Source organism: Crocodylus porosus, unplaced genomic scaffold (assembly GCF_001723895.1).
Source record: "Crocodylus porosus isolate Cpor-Errol unplaced genomic scaffold, CroPor_comp1, whole genome shotgun sequence".
NCBI classification, from domain to species: Eukaryota; Metazoa; Chordata; order Crocodylia; family Crocodylidae; genus Crocodylus; species Crocodylus porosus.
The window spans coordinates 21,268,528-21,290,936 of NW_017728906.1; the positions used below are offsets into that span (position 1 = coordinate 21,268,528).

General features: G+C 39.8%; 1 protein-coding gene across 2 annotated transcripts in view; it reads right to left on the minus strand.

Moving 5' to 3' along the window:
- ROBO2 (roundabout guidance receptor 2) overlaps window positions 1-22,409 on the minus strand; it is a 581,029-nt gene that overhangs the window by 97,239 nt on the left and 461,381 nt on the right. For both annotated transcript variants that reach the window (XM_019528743.1, XM_019528742.1), the window contains exons 12-14: window positions 20,863-21,029; window positions 12,533-12,654; window positions 4,680-4,911 (exon numbers count right to left, since the gene is read on the minus strand). In XM_019528743.1, coding sequence (XP_019384288.1) covers window positions 4,680-4,911; window positions 12,533-12,654; window positions 20,863-21,029 — 521 coding nt within the window. The remainder of the gene's footprint in view (window positions 1-4,679; window positions 4,912-12,532; window positions 12,655-20,862; window positions 21,030-22,409) is intronic.

Consider the following 22,409-nt stretch of genomic DNA (forward strand, 5'->3'; position numbering starts at 1 on the left):
GTTTGAAGAGGTAATATACTATACACTAGTCTATATTATTAAATATAGGATAGTTGTTTAAGAAAGTCAAATTCATAGCCTATAAAATCTGAAGCCTATATCTCAGCACCTGGCTAATGCAAGCAGGGACTGGACTGCAAGTGAACACAGTATCTGGTGAATCTGGTTTATGACCAGTCCATATATTTGCAATGCACTGGACACAAACATCATATGGACCAAACTCTAGTCCCAATGTTATTCCATGAAATAGTGACTATGCTAGGGGAAACTGTGATCTGCTTTGGGATAATTTATGAATACAAAAGAGAAATGAAAATGCTAAATAAATTAGCATTAAGATAATTATTTGGCCAGCTCTCTTTTAATGTGAGCACCTGCATCACACAAAAATATAGATGTATATTTTACATATTACTGCTCTACATTCTCTCTCTATGATAAAATCACTCTGTAAACTGGCACCATGATATAAATTAAACAGCTTGTCTGACACTGCTGAAGTTATTAAATAGACCACATTGAAAAATAACATTTTTAAAACTGGTTTTTCATTTCCCTTGCTGCTGGCTTGTGGAGAACACCTTGCCTGATTCTTGACAGGTCAATTATTCCAGTGCTCAGCTTCTTCCTACAGATATGAACGAACCCAAATCACTGCTCATCTTTCCAGACATAACCAAACAGAATTCCATTTGTTACTTTCACAAGGCCAAAGAGGTAGGAGATGAATGGATACTGAATTGTGACAAATGTCTGATCTAGAGGAAAAGTCTAACTGCAGTGAAATTGATTTTCGGAGGCAGGCTTCAGAAGTAACATTCCATGTAAAATTCAATACAGTAAAAACCTTTTTAGTCATGCCTTGCCTTCCCTAGATCTCCACATTTTGATGTTGCAAAAAATGTACAGTTCTCACATCACTCTTCCAAATTATTTTCCTAAATATATTGTGACTTGACTTTTAACAAAGTCATCACTTAATAGTTTGAGTTTCAAACCAGTCATCTGACAATGCACAAAGTATGATAACTGTAAAAAAATAAAGGTTTTGAGAAAGTATGAACACCAAGACAGTTATAAAGTCCAAAGGAAATGTCCATGGGACTTAATGAACTTACTAATTTGTATGTGGAAGTCTGTGTTGCCTATTGGGCTTTTATTTACCTATTTTTTGAGAAAGGGGAAAAAAAGAACCTTATCAGCTAAACAATTTAATATGGGAAAGAAAAAATCATTTACAGTGGCTGACATTTGACTGGTGATACTACTATGTATTATAGGTCTTGCATTACTGAAGGAGATACCAGTAAAAAAGGATGGTTGAAGGTTACATTAATCTACGCAGCAAAACATGGACTGTGGCTTTAACATATCTGTAGGCAAAGAAGTGTCTAAAAATCTCCACTGTGTGAAAAGTGGGTGTTGGCTGTAGCTGTGTTGGTCTAAGGACATAGGCATACACATTTCTTTGGGTAAATGTGATATCTTTTATTAGACCAACTAAACAGTTGGAAAAATTGTTCTTTGCAACCTTTCGGGTTTACCCAAAGAACCTTGTCTGCCACTGTGTGGAAATTATTGCACAAGAAGAAAGTGGCCTTTAAAGTAGGAAATTACCTGACAGGCCCTTCTGGGAAATGAGGGTTATAAATGAAAATGTCATTCCTCAAGTACTTCACAGAAATAGAGCAGAGATACCAAATCTTCTCTCTTTTTCAGTGGTTCTTAATTTAACTTTAGCAGGAGACAGTTAGATGAACTAAATAAACAGCAAAAATCAATTGAGAAGGGACAAGGAGAACATTCTCTAGGAAGGGAAACATCCTACCATTAATTCTAGCAAAACACTTTCAACCTATGAAGCTTTTCTCCAATTTTCTTTTTCAATCTTTTAAAAAGAGCTTTATTCATATAGCAGTGACACCAACCTTTCCTGAACAATTTAGGATTTATCGTCTGAGCGAGGCTTTATGGTCTGAGCAATGGGACCAGAAACTTTCCAATTCTAATCCAGCTTTGGACAGTGACATGTTTTGTGCTCTTTGGTGACTCACAGAACACCCAATTTGCCTATCTGTAAGGCAGGAAGAGTAAGTACCTAGTCTACAGTTTCTGCAAGGCTTGCTTACTTGTATAATAGCTATAAAATGTATGAAGGTAAAAGGATAATAATAATGGTGATGGTGGCACAAACCATATTAGGATCATAAAGCACTTTACAGTCACTATGGAATTATGTAGACTATTACCACTAACAGTGTCATGTAGATAGTCTAGATCCATGTTTTAATGGAACTTGCGAAGACAGATTATGGCCAAAACACCAAAAGCAAGTATGAATGGTGAATCTCGTTTAAAGTTACATATGTAGGTCTCAAATGGAAGAGCTGAGAAAAGAACACAGATCTCATGACTCTATGCTTGTATCCTGGCATCAAAACCATCCTTCCATCTTTGGCCACAAGACTATTTTCCCTTTCTTCCTCTATAATCAGATAGCCCTAATGCAGTGGCAACAGGCATAATCAGATGGCTAGACTGAATAGCTATTTCTTAAAAAGAGGTCTAAGAGAAATGAATAAATAATTATGTCAAAGCCAGTGTAGTTGCTCCACTTTTTCATTATAGTGCAATCCTAAAAATGTTTCCATGTAAGCAGAACAATGTTTCCACCCTGCATGATGTAAAGATCCTTCTTGCTTAATTTTTTGCATTGTAAATTGGTTACTGTTTCTATAACACAAATATTTTGATTTATGGTTTAAGGATATTTTCCTGACACTGAGGATACAGTCAAAGGAAATTGATTTCACTATATCAGACACCAGAAAGAGTGGTTTTATGGGTGTTGTACTACTAGGGCCAACCTTAGCTTTTCTGCATTCTAGTCAAAGGCAGGATCTAAAATCCTAATCTCATCCTCGTTCCACTAGCAATGCCTCCATCTTCATTTCCTACTCAGGAGAGGTTGTTACTGCAAGACTTCCTCCCCACAGTCACCTCCAGGATCCTTACACCAGCAGTCAGAAACTTTTTGCTGCCATGAACTGGAGCTTGTGAACCTACCATGGGGCACAATTTTTGCCCTGCAGGGAGTTTAAGCTGCTTGCATTTATCTTTGCTGCAGATACCCAGCCCATCTGTAGTAAGGGTAAGCACATATAGAAGAGAGCAGCAGAGAGGGCTGTAGAAAGGATGGGTGGCTCAGTGCTGCTGTGTTCTGCCTGATTCCCTGAGCTGATCTGAGACTGATTAGAACTTCCTGGGCCAAATCCAACTTATTTGCAGACCCAGTCAATGGGCTGCAGGTTGCCAACCCCTACTTTATACCAGCAGAACTAGTTCTCTAAATGTGATCCGGTTGCAGACGATGTGTCACAAATCCAAAGTCACTTGTTATATGTAATAAAGAGAAACAAGAGTATTCTTTCAGAAAGAGCTTTTAGACACATTGTAACAGGGGGCTTGCTCAGGGCCAATCTCAGTGTGGCCCGCCCATCTGTTCCTGGGCTAACCACCCACATTCTCACCTACCACACCTTGTTGGTATAATTAATTAATAGATGTTAATTAAGTGGGAGGCTGCCCATTTCCTGCCCCAATGCCAGGGGGCACAATCTGCAGCTCCTGTCCTCCCCTACACTGCAGCCCAAGTCTCACAGATGGCATCTCGATGTTCTCATTATCACCAGCCCCCACACTGGGCCCCAGAATCGTCCTAATTGAACCCCACTTGGATTCCTCTCCTCAGGCAACCTCATCCACCTTCATATTAGGAAGCATAGCTCCCTGAACTGCTTCCCCTTTAGGTGTGGTCCACCCGGGACCTTTGGTTCACTAGCCCTGGCCCACCTCCAGGCCAGTCAGGACCCCAGATGCGCAGCTCTTGGGCGTCCCTCATGGTTTGGCCCCTGGCCCTTTGACCCTTCCAGTCCTGGCCCCAGAATTGACCAGTCAGGAGAAGTCCAGACAGACCTGAGTCTATGGCCTTTTCTCTGTCTCTGGGGGTCCACCCTCCAGGCCCTCCAACAAGGGGTTACCCACCCGGTTGTGGGGACTAGGGGTTAAGGTGCCCCAGCCCCCCTTTCACCAGGGTAGCAACTGGCCTGGTATTTATGACCAGTCCATATATTTGCAATGAACTGGACACAAACATCATATGGACGAAACTCTAGTCCCAATGTTATTCCATGTAATAACCACTGGGAGCCTCACCAGGCCATCCACTCCTGGCAGGGTGCAGTTTTAGGTCATGCCCAGGACCAGGAGCCTCCTTACCATCCCCTACAGCTCCTCCCTTTCCTCCAGATGATATCAGCAGCCCTCTGACCAGGCAATGTTGTTGCCTGGCCCCCAGCACAGAACTGCCGTGTTTATACGGGCAGCCCCAGATCCAATATGGCTGCCCTCATCAGTCGCCTGCTGGCTGCTGCCTTCTGGCCCTTGAAGTGGCAAGCACCAACAGTGCCCTGCCACACTCATCAATAAAGATCTGGTAATATTATAACGCTCAGAGGAATCTGTAAGGATAAATTCAAAAGCCATGTAACAAACAAAAGGCACTGGAACCAAAAGAAATTAAACGCAGCATAATTATTAGTGCAATTATCAGAGTGAACATAATTCTCCAGCCCAAGATGGGAGAACCTGTCACTTCATTTCACAATTTTACTAACCTTCTTCAGTGGTACGGGCAGACTTGGATTCACTATCCATTCCTTGGAACTCATTGAAATATGGTCGAACTTTAATTTCATAAGTTACACCTTTTTTCAAGTTGATTAGGACAGCGCTGCGCTCGGTGGGAACTTTGACCTCTAAATTCTGCCACACGGTTGGAGAAGGCAGTCCTGATGTTTGACGATACATGACTCGATAGCCCTGAATAAACTGGGACTGGCGGTCAACCTAAAAATGGTAGTGAATGATATATTACTATACATATTTAAAGTACTTAATCCATATTAAAATGAAAACAAAAATGCAACCTACTGCATTTAGAAAGAGAAAATGATTTAGTTACTTGTGCTGCTAATTTCCTCTAAATATAAAATCAAAACATCTTGTGGATTACTCCAATTTCACTAAATTTTTTTAAAGAAGATGTATACCCCTCTCTCAGTATGTCCTTATTTTACTCTTTCTAATTAGGTCTAATGATATACCAGTCTAATCTCAAAGCATAAAACCAAAAACTATGATAAACAGATAATTTTCATTCAATTTGGCATAATGAGTACTGCATGTAAAGCTATTAAAGTCACTTGGATGCTAATGTTCTGAAATCTGTGAAGGAAAGGAAAAACAAATTATTTTCAGAAAATGCCAAATCTCTGAAGATGTATTGTACATTTTCAGTTAGTCCACTACTTCTGTTATCCCTCAACCTTTCATGAGATACTCCAAAAAGTAAAACAGACATAGACAGATGCAGAAAAACTACTAGCTAAGAAAAATTTGTTGCTTCCAACGTTCTAAGGAGTCTATTTGTATTCTGGTATTATGAACCGCTTACACCATCAGATGGGATGTAATGTTGTTTATATTTGTATTTTATTTGTTGCTGGGCAAACAGAATTCAAGACTGGGATTGCATCCAGTAATATAACAATTCTACCCTGTCTTTCATAACAATAAATGTTACCACAACTGAAAAGAAAACACTTCAAAATGTATTATCTTGAAGAGGTTGTTACTATTTTTTTCTCTGTAAAAAAAGTATCAAATCAAAGGACTCCAAGCTACTGTAATGTTGGCATGAATTTGTAGCTTAATCTCTAAAAACGGTAAAAAAAAAAACAAACCAAAAACCTTTTCTGGTAAAAGATCGTGACTTCTACAGTTGTCAAGCAAAGTGCCAAAGAAAATGAAACAATCAACACATAGTGTGTCTGTCTAGACATATAACTGGCTGGTTGCTTAATTCAGTTTTATGCCTGAGGTTCAACAAGTGGGATTTTCTGTATCTTCTGTGCTAACTAACCCAAAGATTTTCCAGAATTAGGGATATGATCACTTGGGCTAGGCTATGAAAAAGTGAGCCCAAGACTGAAGACTAACCAAAATCTTTTTCTTTCCATCGCTTTTACTATATCCCCACTACACTGTTCATTATGTTCTTCAGGGACCAACTTCTTATGACATTAAAAAAAGCCACGGCAAACAAGAAGAAGCAAGCTTAATTTATGAGAGCAAAGCAAAAATATCTTTCATCAAAACTGTCACTGTTAAAAACCTTGCAACATATGTTACAACAACATTAAGCCTGCATTTTATAAACTTCTCTACATTCACTTTAAGTGAATTTATGCACTGAAAGAAGGACATAACTCACAATAATAGCTTGTTAATACTGAAAGAATCAAGCTGTGTTTTTAAGAAGAACATTAAGCAGCTGTTTCCAGATGAAGGGAGTCTGTAAATCAGGGTAAATTGTTTTTATCCATGTTTGACTTTCATTAATTAAATGTTTTACGGACATAAAGACTTTATGAACCTCATGTTTACTACAAAACATAGTGTTAACTCCTTTGCATACTTTGCAATACTTAAATCTTAACCTATATTGTGGTATAGGGCGATGACATTTAATAATCAAATATCATTTAATTTAATTTTTCTATCTACTTCTTAAAAACATGACACATTTTTTTTTCAGATTGTTGCTTGCGCTTTTGTGATAACCTTAAGAACTGATGGGTGAAAAGTGCTGTCACAAAGGGAATGGTTGAAAAGTCACAAAATATCATGATAATGATCAATACCTGCATTCAAAACTATACAGATATTTGCATATGTGCACTTTTGGCCACACCTGTTCATTCAGTAGTGCACATCCAGGAACAGACTAAAGTTTTATAATAGCTGTGTAGAATGAGACCAGAAATATGGTTCAGGCCAACAGATTTTGGCCATTAAAAACTCCTTTTCTGATGTGTGACAAAAATTTTGCAGCCAAAACACACCTAATATTTACCTACGTCTCTCTCTCGTATATGAAACGTATATGATTATCTGTTACTTGGGGTAATCATATGTTTCCACTTCCTACTCTCACTACACCTGAAATAATCTAACATGGGTGAATAAAAGATTAACATTCTGAAAGGTATCATAAGTAGACTGGTAGGAGCGCTCATTTGACTGCTTTTATAACAATACAACTATCTGAATCATGGTACAGACATTTTTTAACATAGAATACACTGCCACTGTGGCTGTCTGATGATAAGACCACTAAGTTGCAGTCTAAAGAAATTTTGCAGAATAACTCTTTTTTATGTAAATTACCCTCCCAGAATACCCTGAATAAAATTCTACCTTCAAAAATATCCACAGCAATTCTCTCTGTACAGAATAATATACAAGATTTTTCAAGCTACTGCACTTGCTTAGTTTGTGCCCTGGAAGTACTGACTTCCACAACTTTTGGAAGCTTTAATGCTTATTCATGAAGGCTACTAAAGGTTCATGGTCTCACCCAGTGGAAACTACTCCAAAGCTTACTCTGTAGTACACAGCTAGAGCTGCTGTATACTCTACAGTACAGCTGCTTAAGGGACTGCTCTACTATTTCTTATTTCTGACAACCTTTTTAAAATCAACATCCAACACTGAGATATACCCCTATCAGTGTGGGATACCCAGCAGCAGTCAGAAATAGCAAGACGGGAGACAGTCAGGTAGCTCATTCACTTGTCTAATATCATTATCAGGAACCAACTTTCTTACATTCATGGGAAGGCTTGAGAGAAAAAAAAGATAAATCATTGAAAGGCTTCTGGGGACTTGTGGTCAAGAGGGAAAACAATATTGGGGAGCAGGAGAAAAGAAAGGGAAAAGAAATGAAAGCAGAATGGAAGAGCACAGCAGGGGAATCGGGCTGCATTCCTGAAGCGATAGAACACCAGGAGGGCTCCCTATTAGAGATGGTTGAAAAGTTTCATTTTAACCATTTTCTATCACAAAATGCTGCTTCAACAGAACTGAAACTTCTCACCAACCTGTGCTGCAATTTACACAAAGGTCAGAAAGTTGGTTATGTGGATGATGCCCCCCAACCCTTCCCCCCCCCTCCATTTGCTGCTGAATATGGAAGTGTGTAGTGAATATACAGATTGTTGCAGGAATAAAGAACGGTCTCATGGTTATGGCAACTGAATGCTTCCCTGGATCCTCCTATCGCTGCCTCCACCTCAGAGTTCCTTTATGATTGCTTGGGAAGGCTCTTAAACTTAACTTCACAGTTGGCCACTCACTGCATGTTCCTCATAATGCACCCAATATGAGAGAGGTGGAACTAAAACTCCTGAACTGCAGCTGAGGTCAGCCAGAGGTGTGCTTTGAATATGTTCAGTGCAAAATGCCAAATTTTCTAGAGGGGAGAATGGAATGGGTTCTAGGTGTTTCACACTGGGCACTGAAGCTTTTAGTCCTATTTCTCTGCTTCTGTCTCTATGGGCAAAATGGGGTTGGCAATACCATCGAATATCATGGAGGTGCTGTGAAGACATATTAATTGATACCCAGGTGTTTCTCAAATATTATGGTAAGAGCACCACAGAAAAACCTATGAGACAAAAATCTTGTATTCAGTCTTCTGTGATATCAGTTAAGTAAGACCTGGGGCTACACGCTGAAAAAAAATGAATAAATACCCACTCAATGAGGCAGTTCTGTGGGGAAAAAAATATGTGAATAGGTAATTACAGACTTTGTCATATAACGCATAGCCACAAGGGGAAGCCAACTAATAGTATACAGGAGAGCTTATTTCTGGCATTCCTCCTTTCTGAGTACTTGCTTTTGCACACTCAACTTTCTTTTAAAAGTATATTTTTTTGGATGGAGATACAAAAGGAAAGCATGCCTATGTGTTCATGCAGTATGCTAAGTAGAGCTGAGCGCTGAGGAACAGTTTCTAGAATTTTGAGCTCTGATTTAGAACAATGGATACATTGTGAAAATAATCCAAATAAATCAACAAAATGCAAAGAACATCCATGATGAATGCCAGTCTGCCAGGAGTCAGAATGCTAGATAGGGAGCTTCTTATGTGGCAGGCCATTTCATACAGCAAAAGGCAAAGAGGAAGAGTCTCTTTTGGGATGTTGTTCTTTTGGATACTAGCTGAGCTATTTTTGTTATACTAATAATGTTGGCTTTATTTTCTGGATAGCATGGTTGCTATCCTGCAGACTGGGGTTAATTAATTGGATTTGTCCTGGTTGCTGGAAACATTCTAATTAACAGCTCCCTTTTGTTTTGGTTTCTCTCTTCCCTCAGGCAATGCTGGCATAGCACTAGTGGTTGCAGTGTGCTTGTCAGGTCACTTCTTTTCACCTCAAGGGAACTTGCAGTTGGTATCAGCAATGATACAAATTTATATTTTCCTTACAAAAATATATAATGTCGTGTTCTTCACAAGTCCACTCAGAGGAGTGGTCATTCATATAATTTTTATTCTACCCTTGCAGGACATCCTGGGCATGTCTGCACATGCACTTTAATGTGCATTAGCCTATTTTAATGTGCATTAAAGTGTCACTAGAAACATGCTATTTAGTTAATGTGCATTAAAATAGGCTAATGTGCATTAAGTGTCACTAAAAACTTGTCAAACGAGTTTCATTTACAGTGCCCCTGCCACCATTTTGAAGCACAGGATGCTGACTGAATACATGTGATGCTGCTGGCACTTTAATTAGAAGGCTCTAATTAAAGAACCCTCTACCCACCCTCCACCCCGGAGCACAAGTGTAGACACCCCATGCTCTTTAGTTAAGGAGCATTAAGACAGGCTAATGCACATTTTCCTACTACCTCACAGTGGAGGTACTAGATTTAATGTGCATTAACTAAAGTACGTTAATGGACACGTAGACACACTCACTGGGTTATATCTGGATCCAGCTGTGAACCCAATTTGCATTAGAACCTCCATTTTGAATACGTACTGAACACATCTTTAAGTCTGTTCGGGAATGCCTCTGGAAATGCATTCCAGACAACCACCTTGCCCTGCCATGGAGAAGAGCTTGTCTACTCCTTGAAGGATCTTCACAGAGATACAGTCACTGAATAGCGGAACACTTTACGCAGCCATATTGAAAGGTGGACAGATTGGCTGGGAAAAGGACTGGAGTTCTTCAGCTAGAAACCACATAAGAAGCTAGAGACTGAGTTTAAAACTGGGTGACTTATTGCCACATTGAAAACCAGCTGGAGAGAAAGAAGGCAGGAGAAAGCCCTCCCCTCCTGAAGGATAAAGACCTCAGACTCATGGTGATGATGAGATCGGAATAAAGAAGCATGTACCTTGATTCATTTGTAATTTTTTAAAGATCTCTAGTGGTCTGAAAGATCACTAGTGCTCTTAACTGCTAGTCTAGGGTGGCTGATTTATGGAGTCTTAGGTTGTATGTAGATGAAACAGGGCATCTAAATTGAAGCAATGGTTTTTTGAAAACATCACTTCAATTTAGAGCTGGTTAAAACCCTGTGTCCTGCACACACCCCACTGACTAACATGCCGCTCCAGTGGGAAGGGAAGGTCAAGCTGCTAGTGGGCGGAGTGGTCCCTGGGCTGCAGGTGGGGTGGGGGGTGCTCGTGCTTCCCTCCACAGCACCTGTGACACCCCCCCCATGCAGCATCTGCCCACAGGTACCCAGCTGGGGCGGTCCCAGGAGGGCACCATAGCCACAGAGGGAAGCACCAGGCCTCTGCACAGCTCAGGCAGGCAGGCAGGCTCCAGGGGGGACAAAAACAAAGATCAGGCTCACCGCTTTTCTTGGGTGGAGTTGCTTTCCCAGCCTGCTGTCAGGCTCCCTGCAGGGTTTCCTGCAGAGCTGTGGAGCTTCATGGAGCCTGGTGATTCACTCTGAGGCTGTAGGGGCAGGAAACTAAAACTCCTCAAAGGAGTTTTAGTTTGCTGCATCCCAAGTCATTTTAGGTGCATTACACTGCCAAATTTCCTACAGCAGATGGAATTAATGCACAATACGCCGCCAGCATGTGCAAACACCAACAACACTAAAGTGGTGCAAAAGCATTTAGCCCGCTTTAAAGTGTTGTGCACACACGCCTCTCATTTTGTCTATACATGGCCTTAAATACCAAACAAGGGCTATAAGAAGTCTGAATCTGGCAGTATACCTTATAGACAGAGCTGAAAACCATGACCAGACTCCACCCGTACTGGAAGCTCATAGAACTAGTGACAGTATGGAAGGTGTGCTATCTGGTTCTGGTTGTAATACCAGTTGTAATTTCTGGTTCTGTGAAACTTATGCAGATAAGTATCAGGAGCTTTGTGTGTAGTTATATGTATTCCTGTATGCCAATCCAGAGTAGCAGGGCTTGTTACAGAGGAATTAATAATTTATTAGATCTTCCAGGGGCACTGGATTCCCATTTTATTCCAAGCCTGTCCCTACCCTTCACCCCCCTTATGCCTATACTGTAATCTGTCTTAACAGGGAAGTGACAGGAGCCATTTGTGCTGCTTCTGGAAAATCTGAAGCCTTACTTTTTTACTTCCTCTTCTGTATTACAGTCCCCTACATATATATTCCTCATGCTTTAATGACAATACATGTATTAAAAATGTTCTACTCTGTACTGTGTATATCCCAACAGCATAATTCATTCAATATAGAATGATAATTCAAATACTGTGCGCTACTATGCTACTTAGTTCCATCTCCATCTCTGGTTTTTCCCTCCACAGGGAAGGGAACGCCTGAAGAATAAAGCACTCATTTGTGGTGTGTAGTGCCCTAAGAACTCTTTGCTTCTATGGTTACAAATCCTTTCACTGACGCTCCAGGAAACAAATACTGTATGTAGCATTTTGAAAGCCACATACTATAAACTTAGTTCTCAGGAGCACAAGCCCAATAATTTGACTGCTCAAATAAAAATGCAGCAGACAATGCCAAAAAGATGGGGTTTTGTTTGATATAGGGATGTCCACTGAACAAAGCCAAGGCTCATGCTATAAAACCAAATACCACTACATAACTAACCATGCTTCATCAAAATGAACCCCTGTCCTTTCCACATCTACCCTCTAGGAAGATTGTGTAAGGGTCATCAGGTAATGAGATATTGTAGAAGCTCTCCAAGGACTGAAGTGGTGAGTGATGAATAACACATCATTTATCTTTAATTCTTATCTTAACTTTGATTATTATATTGAGCTCACTCCTTAAGAGTAGTGTATGGATCGATCTTGTTTTGTACTATATGGCACATATACTGCTAAAGCATCTTCTTTATCGGTCAGTTAACTTGCTTTCTGGTACACACTGAAGCTTCTGAGCCTGAATGAGTTTGAGAGAGACAGAGAGAGAGAACGAGAGAGAGTGTATATACCATTAGCACATTTTTCATTGTCTGCACACTGTTAACTTATCTGGTCACATGGACTAAGGTCAGGACTAGAGTTTTTCAGGGGAGAAAAAGAATTACAGGGACAAGTAAACAAGATTAAAGCTGTCAGTAAGGAAGTTATTATAAAAGCCTTACTGTCCAGGTGACTTGCACTGTAGTGGGTGTCAGCACAACAGGATTATGTAGTCGGACAATGACATCTCCCAGCTCTTTCTGAACCTGCCTATGATCCACTCCTTGCGCTGGTGGGCTGATATCTGCAAGGTAAAGAACATGCATAAAAGCATTATTTTAATAAGACTTCACGTATATCATTAATTAGGATGACTGAAGAGTTTAATGACACGGTTTAAATACCTTTTGTGATATGGATTTCAGAACAATACAGTAGATAAGGATGAAATAGTCTGAAGAATACTATGTAAACATTCTGCTGGGAACATCTACAACACTTTTTACAAATTGGGAAATAATAAAAAGTTTTAGTGGCTACTTGGACTAGATGCAAACATTTTCTAGCAGCTAAGATGTGACTGGCAAGATGCTATATTCACATGCTTTAAAATATTCAGATAATAATAGCCTTGATGCTCTAATGTGCCTGCAGGAGTCCCTGAGCCCAGTTAGTTTTTAAAACATAAGCAACAATATGCCCTTATTTTCACCAAGAGCATGTAATTTACTCATTATTCTTTTCCAAATTTGCATTAGTATTTCCACTCCTCTTCAGCCTGACATCTTGAGAGTAAGAGGGTCAAAAAAAATCAGCAAGTCATACTATAACAGCATTTTCCTATGCAAATTGTTTTTTAAGTTTACTTCCCTACATCGGGGCTGTCCAACCTCTGGGCATCCAGGGGCTGCACATGACATAGACCCTGGCTCCCTTCCTCCACCACATGGGCTGCTCAGTGCAACCCCTTCCATTATTGCTCGCATAATGCAGGCAAACCTGATCTTCACCTCTCCTGGCTGCATGTGTACTACATGAGGCACCCAACCATTTCACACTGCATCCAGAGTGTGAGCCTCTTAGATCCTCACCCTCCCAGCTGTGCATGCCATGCAGGCAGCCCACCCGCACCCCTACAGTATAGGCAGATGGATCCTGGATCACACCACACAACTCATGTAGCCAAGGGTAGGGTGCTGCACACACAACGTCCACAGCTCGGAAAAGGAGGGAAGCTGGGCAGCCCAGCTCTGCCCCTGCAAGCCATGTGCACTAACTAAGCAGTTCACTCCCCTCCGCTCCCCGCAGCACATCAGCTTGGCTCCATCTAACCCTACCACCTGTGGTGGATACAATACCCCTTCCCTCTCCTGGGAGCATGCACCATCCACCTGCAGTGGAGGGAGCCTGGCTCCCTTCTTTGCCTTTCCTGCATGTGCAGCTCAGGCACTCCATCCCCTCCCACATGGTAACTCTTCTGGATTGATCCTCTGGGCCACCAGTTGGATAGCCCTGTTCTACATGCAATATGAAACATTTCCTTGCAGCGCTAATATGAAAATGAGATATAATTACAAGGCCAAATTCTTTCCTAACTTATAAAGAGCCAAGGAAGAAAAGTTTCCCAAGAATTTTGTTTGAGGATTCTGCCAAACCATTCCTTCAAAGTAGGGGGGGAAATTCCCCTCATTATATTAAGCCTGATGGATTCTAGGGGCTCAGTGGAAGGCCAAGGGAATCGGTGTGTGGAGACTCCATTTATTTTAAATTGCTTTTGGCCTGGCTCCCTGACCACAACAGCCCTCAGCAGGGCTATGCAGACTGAAGCTCTATTACCTTTGCTGGAGAGGGTCTGCAGTAAAATGTGAATTCCTCTGGCTTTGCCTCAGGTCTTTCCACTCATGTCCCATCCTACTCACATTTCCTCCCAGCTCACCTAGTCTTTGCTGCATCCCCCCTGCATAGATCCCTGATGATAGGGAAAGAAGTCTCTGACTGAACAGTGTAGTCTATTAAGGAATGGATGTGCAGAGAAAGATAGCTGTCTCTCTTTATATCAAGCAGGATATAAAATTCTCCTGTAGTATGCAGCACTGGGAGAAACATTACTGCAGCTGAATGTTTTTGAAATTTCACATCCCCAACTCTTTGAGGATATGCTCTCCTCTATTACATAGTACACCTTCCTTTTCTGGGCCTGTGGAAGGAGTAGCTATACCTCCACAGCAAACACTTCTAATCTGTCCTGGGGAAAAACTGAGGTGCCTCCCCTGGGACCTTTGGCACTAAGGCTCTAGTCATCTGGAGGTGCCATTCCAGACCAAGAGTTAGAGGGGGAACCAATAAATGTGGCAAAAGTTCCACCTGCAAACTAGAAACTCTGCATTTACTGCTAATGGAAACCATCAGTAATACCTCTTGAAGGGAAGGATCTGGGGCCCAGACATGAGGTTCAGATTTTGTGACTTCATAAAAGCCACATATCAGGAAAAGGTCACATGTCACATATCAGGAAGAGGTCTTGGAGCCTGCTACAAAGCACATAACTGTTCCTGAGCACACGTGACTTTTGCTCACATTTCCCAGACAATCCATTAAAATCTACTTATTTTACACACCACACCCATCCATGCCCCCATCTCTTGGGCTGGCTCAAAGTCCTCTCTTTATAAAGAAAAGACTCAAACAATGGGACACAGCTTACCTTCTGATGGGTTTATCTATGGAAGGATAGTATGCACCCCTTTGTTCTCTAAATAGGAAACGTGTATTATGCACACAGATGATAATGCTCTTAAAGAAAAAAAAGTTCAAAGCTTGCTTCAAAAGCTTCAGTCCTTAGGAATTTTGACAACTATCTGGTTTGGATAATCCAGATTTTAGCTTCACATTTCAAGCAATATTATGGGCTTTGATTCACCAAAGCAGCAATATTCACACAAGCTCTCTACTGACTTTGAAATGCATGGGATGGCTGTGTGGCCTTCCCAAAGGGAGCGTAATCCAAATATGGAGAAGTTAGCAACAGTACAAAAGTGGTGTACCTAGCAAATTATGCCTATTCAAAGGGAGTGAAAGACAGAAGAGAGATAACAAGATAAAGCTGTAAGAGAGCAACTCACACTTGTTTATTGAATGGTAATTTATACTGCTATGCACAAACCACTTTTATACTTAATATAAAATAATTCCCATAGGTACCCATGATTAAATCTTAGATGATATTATCTATGTGTACTATAGAACTAACAATGTGCTATGATTATATAACCTTTGGGCAAAAATATATACATTACATGTGGATTAGGTATGTTTACAGTATATAGAATATACACGTATTTATTTTAAATGGAGAGATGCCATATACTAAACCATAAAAGATCCTATTAAAATAACCTATGCATTAAACATAAGATATTGTGGTTATCATTGTACACACACATAAACACGTCTATGTATATAAACATATATATGTTTATGTAAATTTAATGCAGATAAACTCCCTAGTCACATCCAGATGAGCACGCACATGTGGTCTGTGGCAGCTCAAACCTGTTTGGGATGTTGCAAACTGCATGTGGTGACTGTGCAACTGTGTGCTGCACTACTAATTTGCAGCATGGTGCCAAAATTTGATAGCACGACGTCTTGGTATTAAAAAAAAAAACAAAAAACCCCACAAAAAGCAGGGTGACATATGCAGCAGCAGCATGTGCCATCAGAAATGGAGCCTGGATGTCCAGAGCCACACTCTGGCTTCTGGCCAGGCTCCATGCAGCCAGGTCGGCATCGCTGCTACCCCAGGAGCCCCCCACAACTACAGGTAATGCTGGCCCCAGCCTCCCCTGCCCTACCTGGGTCAATTTGGTGTGCTAGAGTGCCCTGGGGCACAACGCAACAGCACAAATGTGTGCCACTGCTTTCTCTGCCCCTGGAAATACATGCCTCTGAACGTGTGGATGAGCCTCTATGATTTACTGCATTGTGCATGCAACTTTAGCCCTGAGTACATTCTGCCTACTTCTCCTAAAGGCTACAAACTGTTAGCAGCCTCAGAGAGCTGCCATTTGTTTCAAAATCAATCTGAAAGAGAAGAAATATGTCCTCCTAATATATGTACTTCCTTTCCCCAAAAATTATATTTATCTGAGATGTAGAACAGACATCAGTAAATTCTGGATCAGTAGTAAGATTTCATAGATTTCATAGACATTAGGACTGGAAGGGACCTCAGAAGATCAAGTCCAGCACCCTGCCCGAAGGGCAGGAAGTCAGCAGGGATCATAGGATCCCAGCAAGATAAACATCCAGATGTCTCTTGAAGGCGTTAAGAGTACCTCCAGCAGCAGTCTATTCCAAACCCAGTGAGAAAACTGTTGCATCTAGCCCAGGGAGATCCCAAAACACTGACTCTTCCAGTCCTATCATTGTGAGCCACAGAAAACATATTTTAGGTTGCTTTAAAGAAGTTTCTAAAATTACATTAGTTATAAATTTCCTTTGCCACTGGTCATTATACTGTGGTGCTTATGGCACTAAGAATATCTGGCTTTACAGAGAGACGATAATAAGAAACAATGTCAATAAATAATACGTTCTAGAATATTTTAATATATTTTATTCTGTAAAATATGTGAGCTATGCTGAATATACTGCTGCTCAGCTCACAAGTATGGCATAAAGCAGACATTCCAAACTCATACAACCACAATTTTTTGAAAACCAAACCACACCATTGCATATTACTACAGTTCTTCTGAAACAATGTGTATGAAGGTACTTTTCACATAATCTTACTTAACATGCTGTCTGATATACACGGAACAGAAAATTTATAAAAAATTATACAAGGTGCTGAGTCCCTTCAGTCGGTAAGAAAACATTACATGACGTTCTTCAGTTTTATCTGTAATGCCATATAGCCTCTATCTTAAAGCCTCAAAGGAGGAGAATAAGATTATGTGGGCAATCTGATCTTGGTCATTTTCAGACTCTAAGGTGCTTAGCAGTGCAATCCTAATGCTTCCTTAACACACTGAAATCTAAGCTTCAGTTTCCCCCAGCAAGGAACAGGAGTGGTAGCCCTCTTGAGTCACTTCTGTAGCCTCTCCAATTGGTTTTCGCTGTCAAAACATAACAGAACTATGCAGATGTAAAGAAACTACACTCCACACATCCTTCACAACCAAATAGCCTGGACTTCCTCACCACAGGATGGGGGACTCAGCTTAGCAATTCACAGTTACTTGTTCATAGCAGAGTACATGTTCTTGTATTCCTTCCCTTCACCACCTTCTTGGGAGTCTTTTTAAACTTCCTATTGCTTTTCCTTTTAAGGGGTAGCTGCCCAACTTTTAAATGCAAGTTTATAGAGTGATCTTAACTTTGAACACTTTGACTCAACATCTTTGAACTTGCCCATGCCATGTAATCTACTAGAGATCTACTAGAGATTCATTGTCGTGAAAACCTTAAGAGGCATTCACAGCTCACATCATATGAGCACACAACATCTGGTTTAGTGGAACTTACCCACAGGAGGAGAGCTGATAATTAGTACAGGCTGTCTTTCTGCACTCCTTAGCTGCTTTGTAACTAAAGAGACACTTGGGCATTTTAAGGAGTTTGCAAAAGGGAGTTTGTGCTAGGGAAAGATGGCATAGGAAACAGGAGAGCCACTGAAACTGAAGCTTGGTATGCACACATGTATACTCATGCACATTATATATACTGGACGTCTATATGGCCAATGTCATGTTTTAATGTCATACGTTTAAAAAATGTGAGGGAGTCATTAAAAAATATGATGCTGGCCCTAGACAAGTTCAATCAGACCATGGAAATCACAGATACAGATAACACAATATCCAAGCCACCCTGCATAACGTGACACCAGAGTTGGGTGGCCTGAAAAAGAGTGTGCAGATCTGCTCTGACAGAAGGACAATCACAGCATCATGATTAAAATGGCTCCATTTTAATCTGTATCTACATTTTTGAGTGGTCAACATGCTGGCAAGAACCATGTATTTGGAGATTATAATGTACTTAATCTTAGAAATTGGTAAACATTTATATTTCAGTTCATTATTTAAACATTGTTTTTTTAACTGTGTTTATGAACATACAGTTTGTACTGTTAATAATCCTGAAAAGTGAAGTGTACTGTCTTTAATGGCTTAAGGAACTCTTGCTTGTTGTAATGATTTGCAAGCCATCGATGTTCTGCTGATAGTTATTTACCATATTTTTATTTAATATCATGAAGACAATTGTTAAACTATAAAGGGTATTCTGCACAAGTGCTGCAAATTATATTGGATATCACTGCTTTAGTTGCTTATTTTCTTTGCAGTGGTTAGTCTGAATAAGAATTTTATTACTTGCCCACTTCCTTTGCGATTCTGAGGCCCCTCTACATGTTACATACATTATGCAATTAACTGGTTAATTGTGAAGACCACACATGCAAACTAAGACCAGCTACACATGCAAAGTAATCACCACATGATAAAAATGAGTATGCAGTGATAAAAAGAGTCAACCAGCTATAAAAATAGTGCTTAAAATGTGTAACAACTCTATAGCTGGTTTCTGTCCAGCTTTAATTTGAACATGTAGCAGGATTCTGAGTTTAATTCAAGCAATATTAAAAATGAAATCAAAACATTATGCTAATTCTAAACTGATTTTATGATTTAATTCTACTAAACTGTAGAGTACCAAAGAGGTTATAAATATTCTACATGTTGCAATGTGCGTGGCTGGTGAACAGCTTGTGGAAAATAGAAACTATAACACATGCTGGAGCTAGAGGGGAAAAAACCTAATTCTACTAAAATTACATCTCTGATCAATATGTCAGACAAACAAAAAAGGAAGAAGAAGCAACACCAGCACCCTGGCCTCCAGATGCAGAAAAAGAATATTCTTGCTCAGATCTAAATCACAGTACTGACTCCAGAACATGGGCTGGTGTAATGGGAGGCATTCAGCTCTGTCACTGATCTCCATTTTGCAAAAGGGACTGGAAAGAAGAATTTGTGACAGTGCTTTAAGAGTCAAGCCTCTGTACTGTTTCCACTTGGCCCTGCTTTTTTGGGACAGCAACTAATACCTTAAGTGGCCATTTACACAGGATATGCCAGGGTGTAGAGGCTACCTACACACTCCTTGCCCATTGTGCATATGTATCAGGGAAGGGAAGATAGGGCCCTAGATGAACTGTGAAGAAAAATATTATTTTGGATTTTCTCTACAATGGAACAAGTCTTATTACAATACAAGTTCATTACTGTGCTCCACTGTGTTAAGTGGAGATTCATACTTTGGCGTGCAAAACCTGGACAATGTGGTAACAGAGCCATGCCACCTCTATGCTTTGCAGAGAGGCTTACTCATCTTTAGACCTGTGTACAGGGGGAGCAAGCAGGATACAAAAGCACAACCATTTAGATATGATATGTCATACTCATAGTTCTAGATAACTGAAAATAATAAATAAGTGGACCTTATTTGATTGCATTAGCTATCCCAGAAATGAGGGCTCCTTTCTGCCACCCATTTTAGTTTAGCACCAGTGGATGAATGTACAGAGCATATAAATCTATCAATTAATAAATACACCTACTTTTTTCCATCTTATTATATAATTCTCAGCATCTATAAACTTTAAAATGTATACCTATTCAAATATCAAGGCAGTTTAATACTCTAGCAAATTTGTACCACCCTTTTCATAAATATTAGTTTTAAACATGGGTTTGTACATATATGGTACCCATGTGTTTAGTGATCTTTAATGCACTTATTGTTACAAATGTACTTGAGGGACAGAAGCACTATTATGCTCCTTTTACATAATAGTAAAGGCACAGAGAAATTAGGGGCTTATCTACACTGTCACACCTTGGCCGTGTGTTCTGTTTCTACACATGCCAAACCCTTGACATGAAGTGGTATAAGTGCTTATAGTATTCTTGAGCATGCACTGAGGGGAGAGCCTGAAGACCAACAGCCTAAGATGATACTGGAGTCTGAATTCAGGGCCACCATAAGGCAGTGACACTATACTTTTTTTTTGTTGTGGCATGGAGAGTGCATAGATAAAGATCAGATTTTAAGGGTATGTAGAGTCCTAGGGATGGAGATAGGTATTTACAGACCTTTCAAAAGAGCTTAGGTGGCTAATTCCAATTAATTTCAATGGTGGTGAGGCACTAAGCCACTATTAAGAATCTGGCCCTGACTTGTGTCTAGTCATCTAAAGGGCCTGTGGTGTAACAAGGAACTGAACTTTGGTATCTCAAAGGCTTGAGCTGGTACCTTAATCAGGAGACTCCCTTTCTCCTCTGCTAGTTGTGCTTGGGCCAGAATGGTGCAAAGCCAGCAAAACAAACCACGTAAACAGACTGTTTTTCAGCGTTTTTCCTTATTTTTCTGTTATAAAGTGAACACAGCAGAACTCCAAGAAGCAAGTGAGGAACATGCCATCATTAGCAGCTGTCATTACCTTGTGTGCGGACAGGATCTGACATAGGGCTGGGATCGCTCAGACCTTGAGGGTTGATAGCTCTCACCATAAACAAATAAATCGTATTGGGACGGAGTCCTCTGACAGTGTAGAGTGTTGTCTTTACATGATTAGCCACTGTTTGCCAGCTATTGCTCACAGATTGGCTGCAATAAAAACACAGTTATAGACTACAGATTAAAGCAAAAGGAAAGAGCATTATAAAATTGATTTGGGTATTAATCTCATGGTAATAGAAAAAATATTAAATTTACTGAAAGAAGCAATTCTGCTGTTTTCAATTAGTTCATCAGGATATGTAGGTCACAGTATAAAGCAAAACAATAGTGACATCAAAAATATTTCAAACCAGTAAAAGTGAAAGCCATTGCTAATACATTATATTGCACTAAATAAATACCTGCAAAAGGAACAGACGTGGGAAAAAGAGAAAGGTAAATTTGAATGATAAATGGGAACCTCTTGAACATAAACCTCTGAAAAGAATAAACCTGTTAAAAGAATAATTTTCTATACTACAGAGTAAATTATACCAATAAATTGTCCTGCTGAAAGAAAATCCATATTCAAAATTACGAAAGAGCCTTTCTAAAATACATCTGTAAAAGAAGAAAAATGTATGAATGTTTTTCCTGTAGTTAAGCTTTTGATTTGACTGCTCTATACAGAGAATACAACTCTTTGCAGCTGTAGATATGTCATGTGATTGCTAAAATAGCTCTTAATATAAATATACAGCTTTTGTTAGAGTCATTGATGGGATGTCACTGTAGTTTATTCAAGGTCAAATGGGCACCTTTGCTAAGGTTAAAGAGAGAATTTGAATTCATAGCTGTCCATCTTCTATTATTCATTACAAAGTCTTTAATCAAACCAAATGGAAAAATGATGGAAAGGTAGCCACTATTTTGTTTAAATTATTTCGTATAAACAATCAGAATGTTAGAAAATAAGCATATTGGAAGTTATAGAATTATTTTTCATTTAGGTTTAGAAATGACACCTATGCATATATACAGGAAGAGTAGTCAGCATTTGGACTCTCTGAGATTTTCTACATTTTGATTTACTTCTAAATTGTAAAATGTACTAATTAAAAAGAAAATTAGGTCACCTTACATATTCATTACTTTGAAGAAAATGATGTATTTTGATTAAAAAATTGCTGAAGCATGTGCCTAACTTTAAGCAAATAAGCAGCCCATTGATACATGGATAAAATTGGGCTTACGCTTAAATAACCTTCTGAATCAGACTTACTTCTCCATGAGAATGAGCATTGCAATCCTATGAACTACAGTACATGGGCTGATCTCTCAGTGACCCGATGTCTGCTTTCTGAATGCATTTTCCATAGCATCAATATACAGGAAGTTAAAATATTTGTATTCTGTTCAGTTTCTGCTTTTTGAAGACCAAGGCTTACATTACATGTGCAAGGCTTAGGGAATCTTAATTATTTTTTTCTGGTTTGCACAACCCCAATTAAACAATTTCCTACAACATTATCCAACTTGAATATCACC